The sequence below is a fragment of the Eretmochelys imbricata genome, chromosome 21 (assembly GCF_965152235.1).
Source record: "Eretmochelys imbricata isolate rEreImb1 chromosome 21, rEreImb1.hap1, whole genome shotgun sequence".
In the NCBI taxonomy this organism is placed as follows: Eukaryota; Metazoa; Chordata; order Testudines; family Cheloniidae; genus Eretmochelys; species Eretmochelys imbricata.
Genome location: NC_135592.1, coordinates 2,366,568 through 2,385,783, shown reverse-complemented (window position 1 = coordinate 2,385,783; position 19,216 = coordinate 2,366,568). Strand labels below are relative to the sequence as shown.

The window sequence follows — 19,216 nt, the reverse complement described above, 5'->3', positions numbered from 1 at the left end:
GAAATAAATTTACAAACATTCTTGGACTGACTCATGGCCAGCAAGATCCAGGTGACTTCCGTCCCAGTGCAGATATTCTTAGCACTTCCACGCTAATACGACAGACGGAGCTAGTTCCGCAGAGTCAGAGCAGCCTGTCTGGAGATATAAAAGGATGCTAGGGGACAGCAGCATCTCCAGACTATAACTGAGCAAAAGGAAAGCTAGCCGGAGCCGAAACACACTGTGCCAGGCTGACTAGCAGCCATTATACCCTGGCATCCTGTGGCCACCATAGAGAGGAGATTTCTCCTTGAGACACCAGGGGACCCATTTTCAGAATTCAGGCATTTGCAGAGGTGGCTCAGCCGATGGGGAGAGCAGAGGCGAAGAAGGGGGAAGTAACCCAGCCAAGGTCATCCAGGGAGCAGCCAGCGGCAGAGCTGGGAGGAGAACCCAGCTTCCCCATTACCTCCACTCCCCCCACAACGAGCCCACATCAGCTCTGGGCAGGATTGCGCAGTGCAATATTCGCAGGACAGGAGACTCGACTAGTGCAGACCACTGCCGCACATCCCCCCAACAACACCGGCTGCCGTGAGCCCATGGGCCCTGCCCTCTGCCCTCTGCACTGGCTTCCACAGAATACCCAGTTTAGGCCAAGGACTTTGTCCTAATGGTCAGGGCGCTCTGCAGCCTGAGCCCTGCGTAGCTAAAAGAGCCTAAAGCGCCGGGACAAAGGCCCTGGTTGAAAATTCACCCCTCTGGCACAGCAGAGCCCTCACTAATAAGGGAAAAGCTCACTGGGGGGGACTTCCTTGGGGGGCTGCCAGAGACCGTGGCATGATCTCCCCCATGAACCAAGGCCCATCCCAAATGCCTCACCTGCTGCTCCAAGGACAGGCCCATTGCTTTGACCTGCCTTTTCCAAAATAAACAGAGTAACCTGTATAACATGAATATGAAACAAACCAACAAGCTCCGAAAGGAGCCCCTGGCCTGCATGCAGCCCTCTGCCCCAGGGCAGGCTGACAGCCAACAGGTGCCTCAGGCACGGGAGCTGGTGTGAGTCCCTGCAGAGAGCAGGCCAAAGCAGCATGGCGGGGCGGGTGCAGCTCTCAGAGGAAGGGGAGCGGTTCTGATTTTTATTCAGAGCTTCCACAGAAAACTTTGCCCAGTCTGGGCTGAGCCCTGCCAAGCACTTGCTCTCGCCCTGGCCCCAGGGTTGGGACTTTCTCAGAGCCCTTGAAGAGGAGGTTCCTGAGACTTCCCCCCCCTCCCCCGGGCATTTGCAGCTGCTGCTAGAGGGCCTGGCTCCCTGGACAGTGCTGTTCCCACCCCCAGCCCAGGCAGGGGCTGTCTCCAGGATGCACATAGCCTCTTTCACTTTCGTTTCAGCCTGCTGAGAGTTTGCTATCATCTTCCCTCTTTGATAAGCACTTTGCTGGCAGATTTCACAAGCAGAAGCCCTGGCCAGGAGCTGCTGAGCCAGGCCACCCCACAGGACAGGACAAGAAAAGGTCTGGGGGTGAGCAGCGGAGCCAGAGGAGATGCCCAAGTTCACCTTTCGGGAGAGGAGGGAGTTTGGGAATCAGTTTGTGCAGCTCCTAAAAGACACAGGCAGAGAAGCTGTGAGCAGCCGGGAGGCACTAAGGACCATCTACAATCAGGAGTTCAGGACCAGGTAACAGGCAGACCCACAGAGAGGGAGCGGGGTGCGGATGGCTGATTCCTCACTCCAAGAGCACCCCATTGTCCAGGCCTGTTGCTAGGGAGAACACCTTTCCTCGTCCACATTACCTGGGTCTGGGAGGATTTCTGCTTGGCATCCTGTGTGCAGGGGCTGGGGACAGCTGCAAGCCCCCCTGTATGGAGCATGGCCAGGTGGGATGGGGCCAGCAGGACAGGGGGAGGAAGTTTAACTTAAGGGCTGTGGCTGTTGGGAAGCCATCAAACTCCCAAGCAGGGAGAGGAGAGTCTGTGTCGCCCCAGACCAGGAAGGAAACGCACCCCACTCCACTGGGGCTTGCCATTCTGTTAAGATCAAATCCAGGGCAAACCATCTCTCCCCTGGCTGATGGGGTGCAGCCCGGGCCTGCCACAGACCCCGTCCCAAATCACTCGCTAAGTCAGGCCGGAGATGTGAGTGCCTCCATCCTGGCTGGGTGGCAGGAAACAGCATTGGCCGGGGAAGCCGGTCTTCTGCTCAGGCGGACGGCTGAACGGCTCCCTGCGTCCTGGTGTGAGGTACTGGGCCAGATCTTAAGTGACATACAAAATGGGCAATGACTGCCTAGGAAGGAGTACTGCAGAAAGGGATCTGAGGCCATTGTGGACCACAAACTAAATATGAGTCAGGGGTAGATCAGCACAGTGCCGCTGGCTTTGGCGCAGCTCCAGCCATTGACACAGATGAGGATCTGGCCCATGGCTGAACAACTCAACCCGCCAAGAGGGGCCCCTGCTTTGGAGCATTCCCCTGCCAGCACAACTAAGTCTGGCCCTGGGCACCTGACAGCCCCAGGTAATCACTGACGGGCCAGCCTGCCAAACTATCAGAAGGCAGCTACAAATACATACCCACAAATAAAATACCACCCTGACTTCCCCTTCCTGAGCACTTGGGGAGCCGGGAGAGGATGTTTTCCTGAGAGAGGGGCTCTATTCCAGCAGGAATGAACTCAGCTGTTCCTTGGCTGGTGTTCTACAGGGGCCAGAACAGATGCTCACCCAGGCCCATCTGGCCTTGGATTGAGGACTCTGGGTCCTGGGGCTAACTGCTGTGGGGCGGCCCTGTCATTGGGCCTTGGCTGGGAATGAAAGGAGCCCCCGCCAGCTCTCCTCTGCCCCCTCCCCAGCAGCCAGCAGGCTGAGACATGCAGCGCTGAGGGTCCTGCTCCATTCGGATTCAGAGCCGGATTCGACTCATCCCAGCAGTAGAGATGGGCCTTGGAACGGGATGGGGTGGGACAGACACACAAACACCTCCCAGCCCCCAGGGCTTTGGGGTGAGCATGGGCCTGTCCAGGGGGACTAGCACTAGCATGTGTAGTGACAAAGGGATGCCTCTGGCATCAGGGCACAGCGTGGGCAGGCAGCAGGCTCAGGACTGCTCATGGCTGCTGTGCAGCGACAGCCCTGCGCCATCCGGGCCGTGGGGCGTCTGCAGCAGGGGCAGCAGAGTCCAGTGCACACCAAGGCCAGGCGGAGGCAGGCCCCGGGGGCTCAGGCAGGAGCAGGTGGAAGTGTCCTGGGCAAACACTCCTCTGACCCCGCCAGGTAAGTGTTGGGCCTGCTGGGAGCTCTGCTCCGGTACCATCCCCTGCATGCCCAGGGCAGCAGGGCGTCTCTGTGGCCCTCGTGTACCGGCCGGCAGCCTTTGCTCCAGCTCTTCAGACCCGACTTTGCAAACACTGAGCAAAGCTGCCAGGCCAGCAGCCTCATGGTCCCCCACCCTGGCCTGCACACTATGGCAATTGGGGGCCCCCACCTTCCCCATCCCCAGAGTGGGGTCCTGCCCTGGGGGTGGGGGTTGGTCTGTTGAGACTGAGTCCATCCCGCACTCACCCCACAGGGGATCCTGTCCAACGGGGCTGGCCCAGCTCCCTGCTCCAGCCCATTGGCCCTCTCCACAATGTGTGGGCAGGGCCCTACCCCTGCGACCCCCGCCGCCTTCCTGGCTGGAAGGTGTGTGACACACGCCTGTGTACGCATGTCCCGCCCACTGGTCGGGGTCTCCCCTGAGATCCCCCTAGTGCACGTTGGCTGATCCGGCCTGACCCCATCCCCCGGGCAGGGATTACACCCTTTGCGCTCGGTCACACGGTGAATCGGTGTCGTTGCTGGGGAGAGAACCCCCAGGCTTTGCTCTAACCTCTAGCCGGGCTGAGGCTCAGTCTGCCCCCAGTGCTGCCAGGCTCACCCGGCCATAGCACGTTGAGGCTATCGCAGCACGAGCCCTGACCCCCAGGCCCTGGGCTTGTTTCCCGCTGGAGTTCCTTGTGTGCAGCTGGCTGCGGCTGGCTTTGCTGGCCAGCCCGTCGCTGCGTGAGCAGGGAATAGACCAGCCCTGCTCCCAGGCTATCACTGCGCTGTGGGCGGCAGCTGGATCTGCAGCTACTACTAACCCCCGACACTGTGAGCCCCGCCTGGGTTGCAGTTGCTGGGGACGGTCACCCCCCAGGGAAGATGCCAGGGCAGGGGAATGGCAGAGCTCGGGGTGCCCATGCTGCGTTCGAGCAATGCCCTGGGGCTCCTGCTGAGTTGCCCACATGGCAGGCGGCGGTATAGGATTTGGTTGGAGATGACGAAGAGATCCCCCCACTCTCTGCAGTCGGGGCCCCTCTCCCCAGAGCAGAGCACGGCCCTGCTGCTTCCCGGGTGGCAGTGGTACAGAGGGCCAGGGCTGACCCTAGCCCATCGCTCTCCTACCAGAGGAGCGGGGGAATGCTCCTCGCCCCAAACACTGGCATCTCCCTGCCCCTGCTCCTCTCCCTCCTGCATCCTGCCAGCTCAGTCCCTCCCTGGAGACGCACCCCGGGTCTGGGCATCCCGCAGTCACAGACTCTCCCGCTCTGTCATTTCTGCAGGAATGACACGAAGACACCCAACTTCTCCTCCATCCTGTTCACCCTGGGCCAGAGCGGCCGGGCCGAGGTCCGGGGAGACTTCGTGCGCTTCTGGAAGGTAGGTGCTGCCCACGCGGACCCCGGCAGGGCTGCTGCATCTCGGCTCCCCTGGCAGACGAGGGCCCGGTTGCCGAGGTCTGTTCCCAACATCCCTGCGCCCTCGGGGAGCCCTGGGGCTGGTGTCTCCTCCCTTGCTAGGGGCAGGACTGTTCCCTGCAGGCCAGAATCCAGGGCTGGGCGGGCTTGAAGTGGCTCAAGCGGTGGGGCTCCCCGTCCCTGGGCAGGCCGATGCACCTACAGCTCTCACTGCTGGGCCTGGCTGCATGTTGAATATGGGGGTGCGAACCGCCAAGCCCGCCACCATCAGCTGGTCCAGGGGAGTGCGCTCCAGCACAGCCCTGGCTCAGCCCTGGGGCCAGCCCCACTGAGCCCACAGGCTTTGTGAGTCCACTCTGCTCCCTGCCCCAGCTTCTCCGGGGCTGCCCCGCCACATGCTGGAAGCCTCCACTCCTCTGCCAGCTCCTACCCGCTGGACAATTGCTCTCCTTCCCCAGGTGAAAAAGAAAGTGAAGGTTACCAACCAGTACTGGACACCCAGGCCAGAGGAGCCCCCCACGGACAGCCAGGAGGCGGGCACTAATCAGTCTCCCCGCAGAGGACGTGCCAAGGAGAGGTACCAAAGCCCACCCAGGCACAGCCTGGAACCCCCCTCGCTGTAAGAGCAGCACGGGCCAAGGGGACAACGAGCCCCTAGGCAGGGGCAGCCCAGAGCAGGCTAAACGTTGGCAGCTCACAGGCTGTTCCTGGGCTCCCCTCCAAGCAGGACGGGGCAACTGGGGGGCCGGGGAAGAAGCAGGAGGGCTGAACAAGGAGTGCGTGCTCCGGCAGCTTTCGGCCCGCTCTGTGGGCCTGAGCCAAATGCCTCTGAAATCGACAGGAGTCTTTGCATCGAGGGCGTTGGCCCAGCCCCAGAGCCCCAGCAGGGTCTGGACCCCGAGGGACTCCGGCCCAGATTCTGTTATAATAAGAGGGAAGCGGCTCCTAGGGCAGCCCCGGCCCGAGGAGACGCAGGCCAGCTGGGACTGTACACGCACATCCAACCCGCACCCTCTGCCCTCAGAGCGGAGTTCATCGGTGGGAAACACAGGGTGGAGATTCTCTCAGAGCACGACCGGGGGAACGGGAGCATCCGCTTCCCTGTTACGCCCAATGAGGCCGCAACAGCCAGCATTTGGGTTCAGAACAACGGCACCGAGGATGTGATACTGCTAGGATACAGAGCGCTTCGGAAGCGGTGCGAGATCACCTTCCACGACGAGAGCAAGGTGACCAGACAGCAGCCCCGGGTGTTGCAGCCAGGTAAGAGAGTCCAGCTTCCCACAGGAGCAAGGTTCTCCTTCGCATCTGGTCCCACACTGACCTTCAGCAAAGCTGTGTGACTGAAACAGCCGCTGCATTCAAGCCAAGAGGTGGCTGCATCACAATAGTGGGCAGTGTATGGTCCTCCCTCTGTACCCCTTTCTCTGCATTGTCCTGGCTCCCCCATCTGGTGCACGCAGCTTTGGGGAAGCAAGCATGGTAGGTGCAGTTGCCAAGCCATCTGGGTATGTGGGTGAGGGTGGCACGTAGGGGTGTGGAAGGAGGAACTGCAGGCCTTGCTCTCACTCTGCCCTGCCAGTGGACATGGCAGCATAGAGAGCTTCTGAGCGCTCTTCTCCCAGCCGCCCCCCCCACACACACACTCATGGACAGCCGCCTTCCTGGATGTCTGAGTTAGCGTCAGAGACTTGGCAGAATGTTGCCGTGGGGTGAAATGCCCAGGGCCCCCTGGGAGGGTGAGGGAAGCACGTGGGGACCCCAGAAGGGGGAGCTCCCTGTTCACACATCTCCTTTGACTGCAGGGGACTCTTACTTGATCGAGGCGCGCTGCCTGACTCAGTACTATGGTTACTTCCCCGTCACCGTGCTGTTCGAGTTCACCAAGGAGCAGGACGGGCCCTTCAGCATCGGGCGATTCATCTCTGCCATAGCCAACAGCCGGCTGGCTGAGCAGCTGGGGCCCACGGCACCATACAGGCCTTACCAGGCCAACCTGAAGAAGACGGTCACGGTCACCACAGAGGATGGCGTCCCTCCTGACAGGTATGCAGGGGGAGAGTTGGGCCAGGCAGCTTGCACCCAGCATCGCTGGCTGAAGGGATGGATATTGGTGCAAAATTGGTTTGAAAACCATTCCCAGAGAGTAGTTATCAGTGGTTCAGTCATGCTGGAAGGGCATAATGAGTGGGGTTCCACAGGGATCAGTTCTGGGTCCTGTTCTGTTCAGTATCTTCATCAATGATTTAGATAATGGCATAGAGAATACACTTACAAAGTTTGCAGACGACACCAAGCTGGGGGAGGTTGCAAGTGCTTTGGAGGTTAGGATTAAACTTCAAAATGATCTGGACAAACTGGAGAAATGGTCTGAAGTAAATAGGATGAAATTCAATAAGGACAAATGTAAAGTACTCCACTTAGGAAGGAACAATCAGTTGCACACATACAAAATGGGCAATGACTGCCTAGGAAGGAGGACTGCGGAGAGGGATGTGGGGGTCATTGTGGAGCATAAGCTAAATATGAGGCAACAGTGTAAGTCTGTTCCAAAAAAAGCAAACATCATTCTGGGATGTATTAGCAGGAGTGTTGTAAGCAAGACACGAGACACAATTCTTCTGCTCTATTCCACACTGATTAGGCCTCAACCTGACTATTGTGTCCCGTTCTGGGCGCCACATTTCAGGAAAGATGTGGACAAATTGGAGAAAAAAAAAAGTGCAGAGAAGAGCAACAAAAATGATTAAAGGTCTAGAAAACATGAGCTATGAGGGAAGATTGATAAAATTGGGTTTGTTTAGTTTGGAAAAGAGAAGACTGAGAGGGGACATGATAACAGTTTTCAAGTACATAAAAGGTTGTTACAAGGAGGAGGGAGAAAAATAATTTTTCTTAACCTCTGAGCACAGGACAAGAAGCAATGGGCTTAAATTGCAGCAAGGGCGGTTTAGGTTGGACATTAGGAAAAACTTCCTAATTGTCAGGGTGGTTAAGCACTGGAATAAATTGCCTCGGGAAGTTGTGGAATCACCATTGCTGGAGATGTTTAAGAGCAGGTTGGACAAACACCTGTCAGGGATGGTCTAGGTAATACCTGGTCCTGCCATGAGTGCAGGGGACTGAACTAGATGACCTCTCTATCTTCCAGTCCTATGATTCTATGTGCAGCTGGGATCCAACCCCATTCCCTAGCCGGGGCGAAAGCACCTGCTGGGCTTTCATAGAGCCAAAGGGACCGTTGGCTCGTCTAGTCTGAGCCCCTGGATAGCACAGGCCTGCCCCTACCCCAGCAACCCCAGGGTGAGCCCAGTAACTTGTGTTTGGTTAGAGCATCTTCCAGTCAAGAGCTGGAGAATCCACCACATCCAGCGGCTGATCACCAGCTGTGTTACCCACTGGTACCTTGTTTCCAGTTGGAATTTGCCTGGCATCAGCTTCCAGCCATCGGTTCTTGTTCCACCTTTCTGTGCTAGATGAACGAGCCCTTTAGTTCCCGGTAGTTCCACCCCAGGGAGGTGACCCAGCCACCTCTCCATCTTCTGTGTGTGTGGGGAGGCAGCTGGCTGGAGACCCCAGCCACCCGGGTCCTGAGAGCCAGCATCCCCCTACCTGAGCCCCAGCGCTGGAGTCTGTCCTGCCGGCTGGGCAGGGCGAGGAGCTCATTCCCACAGAGCCCTGCAGTAACCCTGCATCTCGTCTGCCTAGCTCCCAGCACCCCGAGCTCGAGCAGGTGATCCCGCTGGACTTCTACAACTACCCAAAGGACCTGAAGGATACGGTCAGCGCTGAGCGCAGCAGGCTGCAGTGAGTGCTCGTGGGAGTGGGGGTGGGGGGATCATCCTGCTTACACCACACTGGTGGCCTCATTGCCCTCCCAAGGAAGAGCGCCTTGCCCCGCACAGCCATGGGGCCCAGCACCCCTTAGCCAGAAGCCCCCCTTAGGTGAGCTGCCCAGAAAGCAGGGCCCCAGGAGCAAGCTCAGTATCCCAGTGGTTCCTGGTGCTGGGGCCAGGCAGGGATTCCTTCTCCCAGACACTAAGCCACGGAGACACATGACAGCCTTTACTGCCACTGCTCGCTCCGCCCCTTGCCTCTGAGGCCCTGCCACGCTGCAGGGCACCTGGAGCTTGCTGCCTCGTCTGTCGTGCCACTAGTCCATCCCCGCTGTGCCCGGCGAGGTCAGGATAACCCCTGGCTGGCACTGGCCCTGCAGGAAGTCCCTGGCAGCCAAGCTTCAGTTTGAGAACTACCAGGAGACGTTCCGGCTGCTGCTGCACCTGGAGGAGCTCCAGATGGAGGTGGACATCCGGCGCTATGACATGCAGGATGCCCCGATGGTGAAGGACACGCAGAACAAGAGGCTGCTCAGCCTGGAGGTGAGAGCCAAGGCCTGATGTCCCTGCAGCGTGCCCCCTCCCTGCACGTCTGGGCTGCCAGTATGGAGGAAGGGGCCCGCAGGATGGTTGGCTGCCAGGGGAGCACAGCCAGGCATGCTCCCCGCTGAGCTGCCCCTTCTCTGCTCTGTCCCTAGGTCCCTGGCGTGGCAGAGAACCGCCCGTCCGTGCTGAAGGGCGATCACCTGTTTGTCACCCCCAGCGACCAGCGCACCTTGCCCCAGCATGTCCAGTACAAGGGCTATGTGCATGCCGTGGAGCTGGAGAGGGTCAAGCTGGGCTTCTCTCCGAAGTGAGTTGCGCCCGTGTCCCTGGGGGTCTCGGGCCAGCCCCCGGGGCTGGGAAAGCTGGGCCCTGACTGGTGGCACCAAGTGGTCTGCGTGGAACAAGACTGGAGGGGCTCGGGCCAGGTCCAAGGCAGCTGCATGATGCAAGCCAAGCAGCCCCTGCTGTTAGCACTGATGGGTGACTGCCTGGGGGAGTGCAGCAGAGGGGGAGGTGCTGTGCTGTGGGGTGCAGGAGTGCCAGGCTGAGCAGGGGTGGGAGTGGGAACCACGCGCAGTAGCGGGGAGGGTGGGACTGGGCAGGACAGTGCCTGGGGAGGGGTGCCTAGCGCTCTGTCCAACCCTGGTCACTCTTTTTCAGCCTGCTGAAGAGCTTCGTGAATAACCTGAAGTTCGATGTGATCTTTACCTTCAACCGGCTGCCACTGCGGGTGCAGCACCGGGCCGTGGAGCTGGCCAAGAAGAGGAACCTGGGTGACATCCTCTTCCCATCCTTCTCATACGGAAAGTCCCTCCTCCCCGAGGGAGGCCGGCTCAGGTGAGTGCCTGGCTTCAGAGGAGAGCCACTCTGAGGGCTGGCTGTGTGGGGAGTGGGGTGGTCACACGCAGCAGGGCCTGGTCTTCCCCTCAGCACCTGCCCGGCTCCATTTCCCCTCAGGCTGTTTGACCGGAGCCTGGAGACCAACCAGGAGCAGTGCGACGCTGTGCGGCAGATCGTGACGGGGATGGCCAGGCCGGCACCATACCTCATCTTTGGGCCGCCAGGGACCGGCAAGACCGTCACCATGGTGGAGGCCATCAAACAGGTGAGGAGATCCCCTGGCTTCCCAGTCCAGGGCAGTCAGCCGGCCCACAGCCCCTCTCTCCCCTCTGTATCCATTGCCTCCCGCCTGGGCTGCTACGCTCTTCCTCGTTCTCAGGTGGTCAGCTGCCTGCAGGACTCCCACACCTTGGCCTGTGCACCGTCCAACAGCGCCTCAGACCTGCTCTGCCAGCGCCTGATGAAACACCTGGACAAGGGCAGCATCTACAGGGTCAATGCCAGCAGCAGAGACTATCGCCAGGTGCCGGAGGAGATCAAGGTACATGTGCGCCCCGGCACCCCAAGAGGCACCCAGAGAGACATCGCCCGTGGAGCAGGGCAGGAACTTTCCTCTCTGAAGGATTTTATGATGCCCTTTAGCATACTTCAAATTTTCCATGGGAAAACTGAAATTGGGGGTGGAAACCAGTTTTGCGTTGGGAAAAATAGTCAGGGCAGCCCGCCTGGAAGGCTCCTGTGAGTTTCACTTTCCGCAGACAGGCACAGAGTGAAATTGAGGACAGCTTCCCAGGCAGGCCTCTCCCAAGCCGAAAAATGCCAATTCAGGACAAAAGTTTTTTTCAAAACTGTCATTTCCTTGTGGGAAGGGACTTCCATGTTCCAGCAGCTGTAGTCACCTCCCCAGGCTGCACGGTCGATAGGGGTCCCTGCCCTCCCTGCAGGACCCTCAGGTCACCAGCCAAGACGCACATGCCACTCCCAGTTAGCTCAGGGCTTTCTGGGGGGAGGCATGTCTGCCCCCAACTTCCCCAAGGGAAACAAGCTCCGATCCCAGACCTTGTCTAAATGCTGTTGGTGTTCGTAGCCCTGCTGTAACTGGGACGATGCCCAGCAGTGCCACGTGTACCCAGGCAAGGAGAAGCTGCAGCACTACCGGGTCATCATCACCACCCTGGTGACAGCAGGAAGGTAGGAGGGGCCCGGTGCAAACCCCACTTCTGAAGACTGCGACTGTGCTGGGGGAGCACAGTAGGGATGCGACTGGGGGATACCTGGCTATGCTGGGGGAAGAGAAGGGAATTCTTTGGGCAGGGTTTACCGGGGGAAGAGGCGTAACAGAGAGATGTGGGCAGGGGCTGACCGGAGGGGGCACAGGACGGGGGCACATCATCAGGCCGCATTGGTCACTTTCTGTAAAAGGGGAGGGCCATCCCCTCAGACTCCAGGGGAGGAGTTCTCCCCATGCCCAGCCCTGGGCATGGCCATGGAAGCCCCTGCTCGGTGGGGAGGGGGCATTGCCGGGCTCAGGAGGGGGCCAGCGGCATGGCAGGTCCTGCAGAAGGCCTCGGTGGAGCAGTCTGGCTATGCAGGTGGCAGGGCAGGGAGCCAGCACTGTACAGGCTTGTTCACTGCCTCTCCCTCTCCCCTGCAGGCTGGTAACGGCCAGCTTCCCTGAGGGCCATTTCTCCCACGTCTTCATCGACGAGTGTGGCCACGCGGTGGAGCCGGAGAGCCTGGTTGCCATCGCAGGTGAGTAGGGATCTGGGGACAGGAGCACTGCACCCCCAGGCATCACCTCATCCACCCTACCCCGCACGCCCGGGGCCTTGGACCCGGCCGCCTCACTCCTGCTCAGACAGATGGCCAGCGCCTGGGGCTGGCCAGCACTGGCTCCTGGCGGTGCATTCTGGGTCCTGCATGCAGCCCTTTCTCTGCGCTGTAAGCTTGGGGGAGCCCCTCCCGGCTGCTCGACGCAGCTACAGCCGTGATGAGGCCCTTTACCGGCTCCTCACTGTGCGGGGATCAGTCAGCGACCTGCCTGGGCAGGGGTCTCCTACCCCGCCCAGCCGCCTCAGCTGTCTCTCTGCCCCAGGAATTCTGACAGCGATGGACCAGGAGACCAACACCAAGGCGGGGCAGCTGGTGTTGGCGGGAGATCCCAAGCAGCTGGGTCCAATCCTGAGGTCCCCATTGGCCATCGAACACGGGTTAGGTGAGTGGAACAGAGGGCAAAGGCACCGGGTGGAGAGCGGGGAGTTCTCAGACATGCTGATCTGCCCCACTCGTCTGGGCTCGGGGGCCATCTGGCTTTGCACAGCCACTGCAATGGCATGTTAGTGACCCTGGGCGCCTCTGGAGAACAGGGAGAGGCTCGCTCTGTGATAGGCGGGTGAAAGTCTCCCCCACGAGAGCCACTGAAGCTCCTGCCCCCTGCCTCCTGCTGAGAGAGGCCCAGGCCAGGCTATGACAGGCCTGACTCCGTGGGGCTGCTCGTAGGGGGCACAGTCCCAGGCCAGGGTTGCTGGTAACGGGGGCATTGCTCTCTCTTGCAGAGGTCTCGCTGCTGGAGAGGCTCATGCTGCACAACTCCCTGTACCAAAAGGGAGCCAAGAGCTACAACCCGCAGTTCGTCACCAAGTTACTGCGGAACTACAGGTGCCGTATCCGCCCCCCCGGGACCGACGCTGTGGCATGCGGGCGCCGGGCGGGCTGTCAGAGCCGGGCTGCCAGCAGCAAAGGCTTCCAGCCCCCATTCTGCTGGCTCAGCCTGGGATGCTTGTGTCTGTCCATTTCTCTGATACCCACCTGCCTGGCGTGGGGCTCATTTAATCGTCACCCAAGGGCAAGAGACCTTGGACGGAGCAACCTGGATTCCTGGGTTCTGCTCTCCCTGCCCGGAAGCCCGGCCATGGCCACTCTGTGCCCAGAGCAGAGGTTTCTGGGGCCCCTCCTGTTGCTGGTGAGTGGGGAGGGGGCCTCAAGGCTGCTGCAGTGCAGGTGGGTCTGAGGAGCAGCCGAGCACCCCCGGAAATGCTGTCACGGCTTCTTCCCCAGGTCCCACGCCGCCCTCCTCCAGATCCCCAACCAGCAGTTCTACGACGGGGAGCTGCAGGAGTGCGCCGACCGCCTCCTCAGCTATTCCTACTGCACCTGGGAGGAGCTGCCTACGCAGGTGAGGGTGGGGCGGGGAGCAGGCACCCAGCCTAGCCCCCACCCCGGGCGGGGCAGCGCCAGGCGCCCCTGCTGGCCACGGGGCTAGCTGCAGCCCTGACCGTGGTACTCTCCCTCCAGGGCTTCCCGATCATCTTCCACGGAGTCTCCGGGGAGGACCAGCGAGAGGGTAACAGCCCCTCGTTCTTCAACACGTTGGAGGTCGAAACCCTGGTCACCTACCTCAAGAAACTGCTGCAGAGTCAGGGCAAGCAGGGCCGCTCCAGGATCTCCCCCAAGGAGATCGGTATCATCTCCCCCTACAGGAAGCAGGTGAGATGCAGCCCGGCCCCCAGGGCTGCCTTCCCCACACATCACATGCCCTGCAGAGGTGCAGGCAGCCCAGCCCTGAGCGCCCCCATCCCAGGCTCCTTAGCCCCACATGCCGTCGCCCTGCTGCACCCCATCAAGCTCCACTCTCTGCTGAGTATCTGGAGGGAGTGCGCAGTGCCCCGTGTGGGGGAGCCCCCTTGGGGCAGGGGCCAGGAGCCCTGGGGAATTGCCCCAGATGGAGGGACCTGCCAGATGGGGCTGGGGAACCCCAGTGGTATTCTCTGGCCAGTTGCATCGGAACAACCTAGAGCAGGAGCCTGCCCGGCACTTGGCTGAGGGGTCGAGGGTGTTATCTCAGAGAGATGGCGGAGACCGAACAGGAGGGTTAGGGCGGGACCCAGTGGCCAGAGGCAGCTGGCCATCACAAGGGCGTACAGGCTATGAGAGGAGCGATCACGGGGCTGGGAGCCAGGAGCTCCTGAGGGCGGCAAGAGTCCCATCCACTCCTCCCTCGTCCCTTCCCCAGGTAGAGAAGATCAGACTAGCCATCACGAAAATGGACCAAGACCTGATGAACCTCCCAGACATCAAGGAGCTGAAGGTAAGTCCCTCCCTCCCCCCCATCCCTCTGGCCGCACCTGGAGTAACGGCTGTGGCCCGGCAGCTACGCCAACAGCCACGCCCAGCCTGATGCCAGACTGTCCCAGCTCAGCAGTGGGACTCGCTTGGCGCTGGGCCGGGGGGCAGCTCTCCGCCAGCAGACACCAGGCCAGCCTGGGGCCCCCCATCCCTTGGGCTTGGAGGGCAGAGTGCTTCGGCCGTGCGGAGAAGCCAGCAGCGCAGCTGTGGGCTGCCTCTCCTTTGTGAGCCCTGCAGCCGGAGCGCTGGGGCCAGACGGGCTCCGTCCCGCTCCCCCATCGGCCAGAGTCACAAGAGCAGGGGAGGAGGTTGGGGGGACGCTCTGCCCCACAGGGTCCCTTCAGAGCAGCCGAGGGAAGGGCCCCCTGCACAGCTGGGGGAGGCGGGGGGGTGTGAGGGAGGCTGCCAACGGGGGATGGAGATCCCTGCCCTCTGCTCCCTGCTAGGTGGGCTCGGTGGAGGAGTTCCAGGGCCAGGAGCGGCGTGTGCTCCTCATCTCCACCGTGCGCAGCTGCACCGAGTATCTCAGCATGGATGAAAAGTTCAAACTGGGCTTCCTCAAGAACCCCAAGGTAGGCACCCTGCCCCTGCTGCCCCAGCCTGGCCCCGAGGAGACTGTGGAGCCCTGAGGGCAGTCATGGGCTCTCAGCCAGGGTGCAGAGCTGCCAGCCATCCCCACCCCATCTTCCTCACTGCCCACCCCCTCACCGCTCCCCCCGGTTTCACAGGCCATGGCTGATTCATGGCATAAAATAAACTACGGGCTGCTTTGCTGCCATGGACAGGAAGCGTGCGCTAGTGGGCAGAGCAGGGCCAGGACTCTGGGTCCCATTCCAGGCTCTGCTAGTGACCGTCTGCAGGACCTCAGGTAACAAATCAAAGCCCCCCCGCTCCATCCAAGGCCCCAGTCACACAACCCTTCCCCCAGCGCACAGAGCCTGCCCTGGGGACAGTATCAGGGAGAGACCACTCCAGGGGCACGGGCCACTAGCCCCAGGACAGGAGGGCAGGTGAGGCTGCTCTCGCAGTGGGGCCCGTTCCCTAGCTCCCGTGTGGCAGTCGGGGGAATGGTGCAAGATCTAGAACCCCACGGCTCGGGCATTCCCCGCCCTGCGTCCAAAGCCTGGGGCAGAGCCAGCTCCCACAGGGCCAGGCTGCTTAGCACCCAGCATTCAGGTCAGTCCCGCAGGCCTGGCCTCCCACACCAGCTCCCACACTGGGGAGACAGGAATCCTCCCTGCCCGCTAGGGTCTCTGCTCACCTTGGGTCAGCTGCAGCTGCTTGGCCAAGGGGCCGAACGTCCGGCAGAGCCTAGAGCACTTGCACCAGCTGACGCAGACTGTGCCTGGCCCGGGTAGGGTGCTCTGGCCCTGTGGCTTGTCAGAACCACTTGCTCCAAAGCCTTCCTCGGGCCTGAGCCTCATCATCTGTGACAAGCGAGCGCTGATCCCAGCAGAGCCCTTCCCCACGCCGCTTCCTGCCAGAGCGGGGGCACCTGTGGAAAGGAACACCCTTTAACCCTTCCTGGCTGGGCAGGAGGCGGGGCACGTGCGGAGAGCCCTTCTGCCCCCCACACGGTTGTGTGCCAGTCTGGCCAAGCGGGAGGCAAAGGCTGTGACCAAACATAGCAGAGCGGCACTCGGGCCAGCCCTTCTCAGGACACAGCGTTCCCTGCGGGTGCAGTGCCACTGGTGTAGACGGGGCTCGGACTATCAGCTAGCCTTGCTCAGAGCTAGTCCAGGCAGCCACAGTGAAACCCAGCTGAGGCCAGCCAGCTGTGGGACTGCACCCTGGGGAATCACAGATCCTGGTCTGGACACTGCCCCACCCCTCCCATTAGCCCACTGACAGCCCGAAAGCGCTGGGGCTAAGGACCAGCCCTAGAGCTGTGGGGCAGGGCAGTCCGGGCCGGCTCCCCTGCCCATCCTGGGCGCCGAGGGGCCTCATCCTACTCTCTCTGTTTAGAGGTTCAATGTGGCCATCACCAGAGCCAAGGCTCTGTTAATAATCGTGGGCAACCCGGCCGTGCTTAGCAAGGATCCTCACTGGAACACGTAAGTTGCATCCTGCAGCCTCCTCCTTCCTGTCCTCTGCCTCTTCCCAGGGCCCAGGGGGCTCCCCCGTCCCCCAAACCACGTGGACCCCTCCTCCGGCCTGAAACGCAGCGCCCCATTCGCAGGGGTTAGCACCTTCGGGTGGCTGCTCGGACACCAGCCTGCGACCGGGCCCCCGGTGATGGGACCCGCTCTGAGGTGACGAGGGGAGGGGAGGGCCGGCACTGGGCTGGGAAGCTAGGCTGGGAGATCTGGAGGTGGCAATACACTTCCCTTGGGATCAGGACGGAGCCAGTGACCTCGCAGCGTGCGGGGGGCAGGGACACACCATCTTTTGAAGGAGACGTTTAAACCCTGTTCCAAGCCCTTGCCACTTGTGGTCGTTAAAGACCTCAGGGCACTTTCTGTAAGCTAGGGATAAGTGCTGGGATCCTGGTGAAATCCCAGCCGGGCTGTCACCCTTCTGCCCCGTCGTTAGGACAGAAAGGGGAGTGTTGCCCTGCACGGCTGCCCCCCAGAGGTGGCTGCAGAACTTGGGGACGGTCGTGCCTGTGGAAATGCAAGATGCTGCTGGGCCCAGAATTGCAGTGGTCGCTGCCCGCAGCACAGAGACAGGTCAGGCCCTTCATCCTCCATTGCTGGCCCCAGGCCTGCTCTGGCCAGGGCCTGCTGGCTCTGGCCGGGTGCTCTCAGGAGCGGGTTGACCGTGCCATTGGCCTTTCTCACACAGGTTTGCAAGCTGCCCAGCAGGCCCCCCGCCGAGGCGGGCCATGCCCAGCGGGCTCTCCCTGCACTGAGGAGGTGGGCCATGCCCAGTGCTAATGGGCACCTTTGGTTGTACCTGCAGGTTTCTCAGGTACTGCATAGCGAAGGGTGGGTACACGGGGTGTCCCTACACTGAAGAGAGCACGGAAGAGGATGCCCTTGTGGATGAGCTTAGCGCTCTCTGCTTGAGCACGCAGTCACCAGGTAAGAGCAGCACAAGCTTGCACCCAATCTGGGTCCGACAGGGCAGCCCTCTCCCCAGCTCTTTGGGAGGGCGGGGGGCAGGGGTGTGGGATATGGCCTGGCTGCAACAGCATTTTGGGGCCCAGCAGCATGACTTGTGACTCAGCTATGCCCTCTGGTGTCCCGCTGACAGGCCCAGCATGCGTGGGGGGAGCAGCGGGGGCTGGGGAACACAGGTGTTCGTTTATGCAAAGCAGACAGCCGCTACTCTGTGCAACGAGTTTGGTGGGTCTCAGCCAAGGTCCGCGTTGGGCCGGCAATCACTTCCCGGAATCCCCCTTTAGCCTGGCTCCGGCACCCCCTTGTGGGCAGCCTTGGGAGAGTGTCCATGCCCCTGTTGCACCTCTCTGGGGTCTCTCAGGCGACTGCAGGCTCCTGCCCCTGCCACTAGCCCTGACCGCCTTCCAGAGAGAGGAGGGAGCTGAGGGGTACTCTGCTCACCCCCTCCTGTGCCCTACACAGACGTTGCCCTGCTCCCCACCCCCAGCCTTCCTGGGCGCTGCTCTGCTCCCCCCTCACAGCCGGCCGGCGTCTCTCTACAGGGAGCCACATCCAGCAGCAAGTGGAGCCAGCGTGGAGACACGAGCACTGAGGCATCACCTGCAGCTCGTCCTACTGCCATGTCAGCACCAGCGGGGCGTCTCCTGCCTCGCTCTGCAACCTCCCGTCGCCCTCTGTCTGGTCCCCTCAGCCACCTCGCTTGCTGCCGGGGGCTTTCCAAGCACCCTGGGGCGGGGCAGCGGAGGGGAGCAATGCAGGGATTGAACTGGGAGCGTAGACCCGACCCTACCCCCTATCCCAACGCCCCCCTCTCACATGGACCCAGCCCCGACTCCTACCCATTAGCCTGGTCGATGTAGGATCTGGGCCCAGCCCTGAGGCCCGCTCGCTAACCTGAGCCAGTGCGATTCTGTAAACTCTTGGAAGCACAAGGGCAGCTGGACACAGAAACTGGTCTGCTTGGCCGTGTGAGGCGTTTGTTTGCACCCTCTCTCCCCTGTCCTCTCTCTGGCTGCTGTCAGGACGGGGAGCTGCAGCAGGAAGCCCTGGCTGTTTGCCGACATTGCCGCACAATGGCTTAAACAACGATTTCACGTCCAATTTTTGAAAAATGACACTTTAAAAAAAAAAAATCCCACCCCGTGGCTAACCTGACCGGCCTGAACTGGCACTGCAGAAACCCAGCCCCCCCAGCGACGGCGAGAGCGCCTCCTCTAGGGCTCACCTTTTCCACCCATGGAAACCTGTTTTTGAAAATCAAAATTCCCAGCTACTGGTCAACTGACCCCGCTCCTCTGAGCTGGAGCCGTTTCCAGAGCCCAGCGGCAGGGCCTGGAGCTGCTTCCAAGTGGCTGGCTACAGCCCTGCTCAGGTGTTGCGGTGATGCTGAGTAACTCCTGGTTAGCGCTGGGGACCAGCTGGGCTGTAGCTCCTGACCAACAGGCCCCGTGCAAAGGTGCTTCCAAAATAAAGGGTGAGAGGAAAACACTGTGTGCTTGTCTGTACAGCTCTCAAGCAGTGCCTCGGCTGTCCCTGGGCAGCTGGGCACTGCTCCCAGGGGACGGGGGAGCCGGATTCACGGGCGGAGCATAATGCTGCTGGCAGAAGCCGAGGCAGGGGGCAATGCTGGGCACTGTTTACAGGGGAGGGATAGTATGAAGTGGGGACAGGACAAATATGTTCCCCCTTCCTGGAGCCGCACACGAGTCTCTAGAGGCTTAGGAGATAAACCTGGGCTCATGGCAGGGGCAGAGGTAAAGTAGGCAGGAATCATGTAACCAGCTGTGTTCATTTCTGTGGAAAGAAAACTAAGCAGGAGCCATGCCAGGCCTTTCCCTTCCCGGCCTTGTCTCAGCCTGAGAGAGAATCTCTCTTAGCCTCCCTCCCGCTCAGCTGCAGTTTGCACTCTGGCTGGGGCTGAGCGGGCCGCTCTTTGCACCATTCACAGCCCCATAACTCAGCTAGTGAATTATGGGAGCAGCAGATGCATGGGGTGCTGAATGAGGCACCCCCAGCTGAGCCCCAGCCCCTTCCCTTGCTGGTTGATTGCCTGCCAGGCAGAGACAAAGTGGGAAGGGGGAGTGTTTTCCTTCCACAGGACTGG

At 61.1% G+C, this 19,216-nt stretch overlaps 1 protein-coding gene across 2 annotated transcripts; it reads left to right on the top strand.

Annotated features, from left to right (window-relative positions):
- The first annotated feature begins 1,398 nt into the window (after positions 1–1,398).
- Positions 1,399–18,589, top strand: MOV10 (Mov10 RNA helicase). Of its 2 annotated transcripts, XM_077839346.1 has the most exons (22): positions 1,399–1,663; positions 4,569–4,665; positions 5,162–5,280; positions 5,728–5,966; positions 6,509–6,749; positions 8,412–8,510; positions 8,920–9,082; positions 9,238–9,392; positions 9,746–9,922; positions 10,043–10,190; positions 10,305–10,466; positions 11,013–11,116; positions 11,580–11,677; positions 12,021–12,140; positions 12,481–12,583; positions 12,983–13,100; positions 13,220–13,411; positions 13,938–14,012; positions 14,497–14,622; positions 16,016–16,104; positions 16,952–17,073; positions 17,655–18,589. In XM_077839346.1, exons 1-22 carry the CDS (start codon positions 1,530–1,532, stop codon positions 17,702–17,704), a joined length of 2,931 nt encoding a protein of 976 aa, XP_077695472.1. In that variant the 5' UTR covers positions 1,399–1,529; the 3' UTR covers positions 17,705–18,589. The 2 variants fall into 2 exon arrangements, 1 of the variants encoding a protein (XP_077695472.1); XR_013348532.1 differs by lacking the exon at positions 17,655–18,589 and having other exon boundaries at positions 16,016–16,302; positions 16,952–17,024.
- Positions 18,590–19,216: the final 627 nt, after the last annotated feature.

Bases quoted from the DNA above. Each gene is read 5' to 3' on its own strand.
- MOV10 (XM_077839346.1), top strand. From the start codon at position 1,530: ATGCCCAAGTTCACCTTTCGGGAGAGGAGGGAGTTTGGGAATCAGTTT. The intron at 10,467-11,012 runs GTACATGTGCGC...TGGTGTTCGTAG, and splicing joins AGGTGCCGGAGGAGATCAAG to CCCTGCTGTAACTGGGACGA. The intron at 13,412-13,937 runs GTGAGATGCAGC...TCCCTTCCCCAG, and splicing joins TCTCCCCCTACAGGAAGCAG to GTAGAGAAGATCAGACTAGC.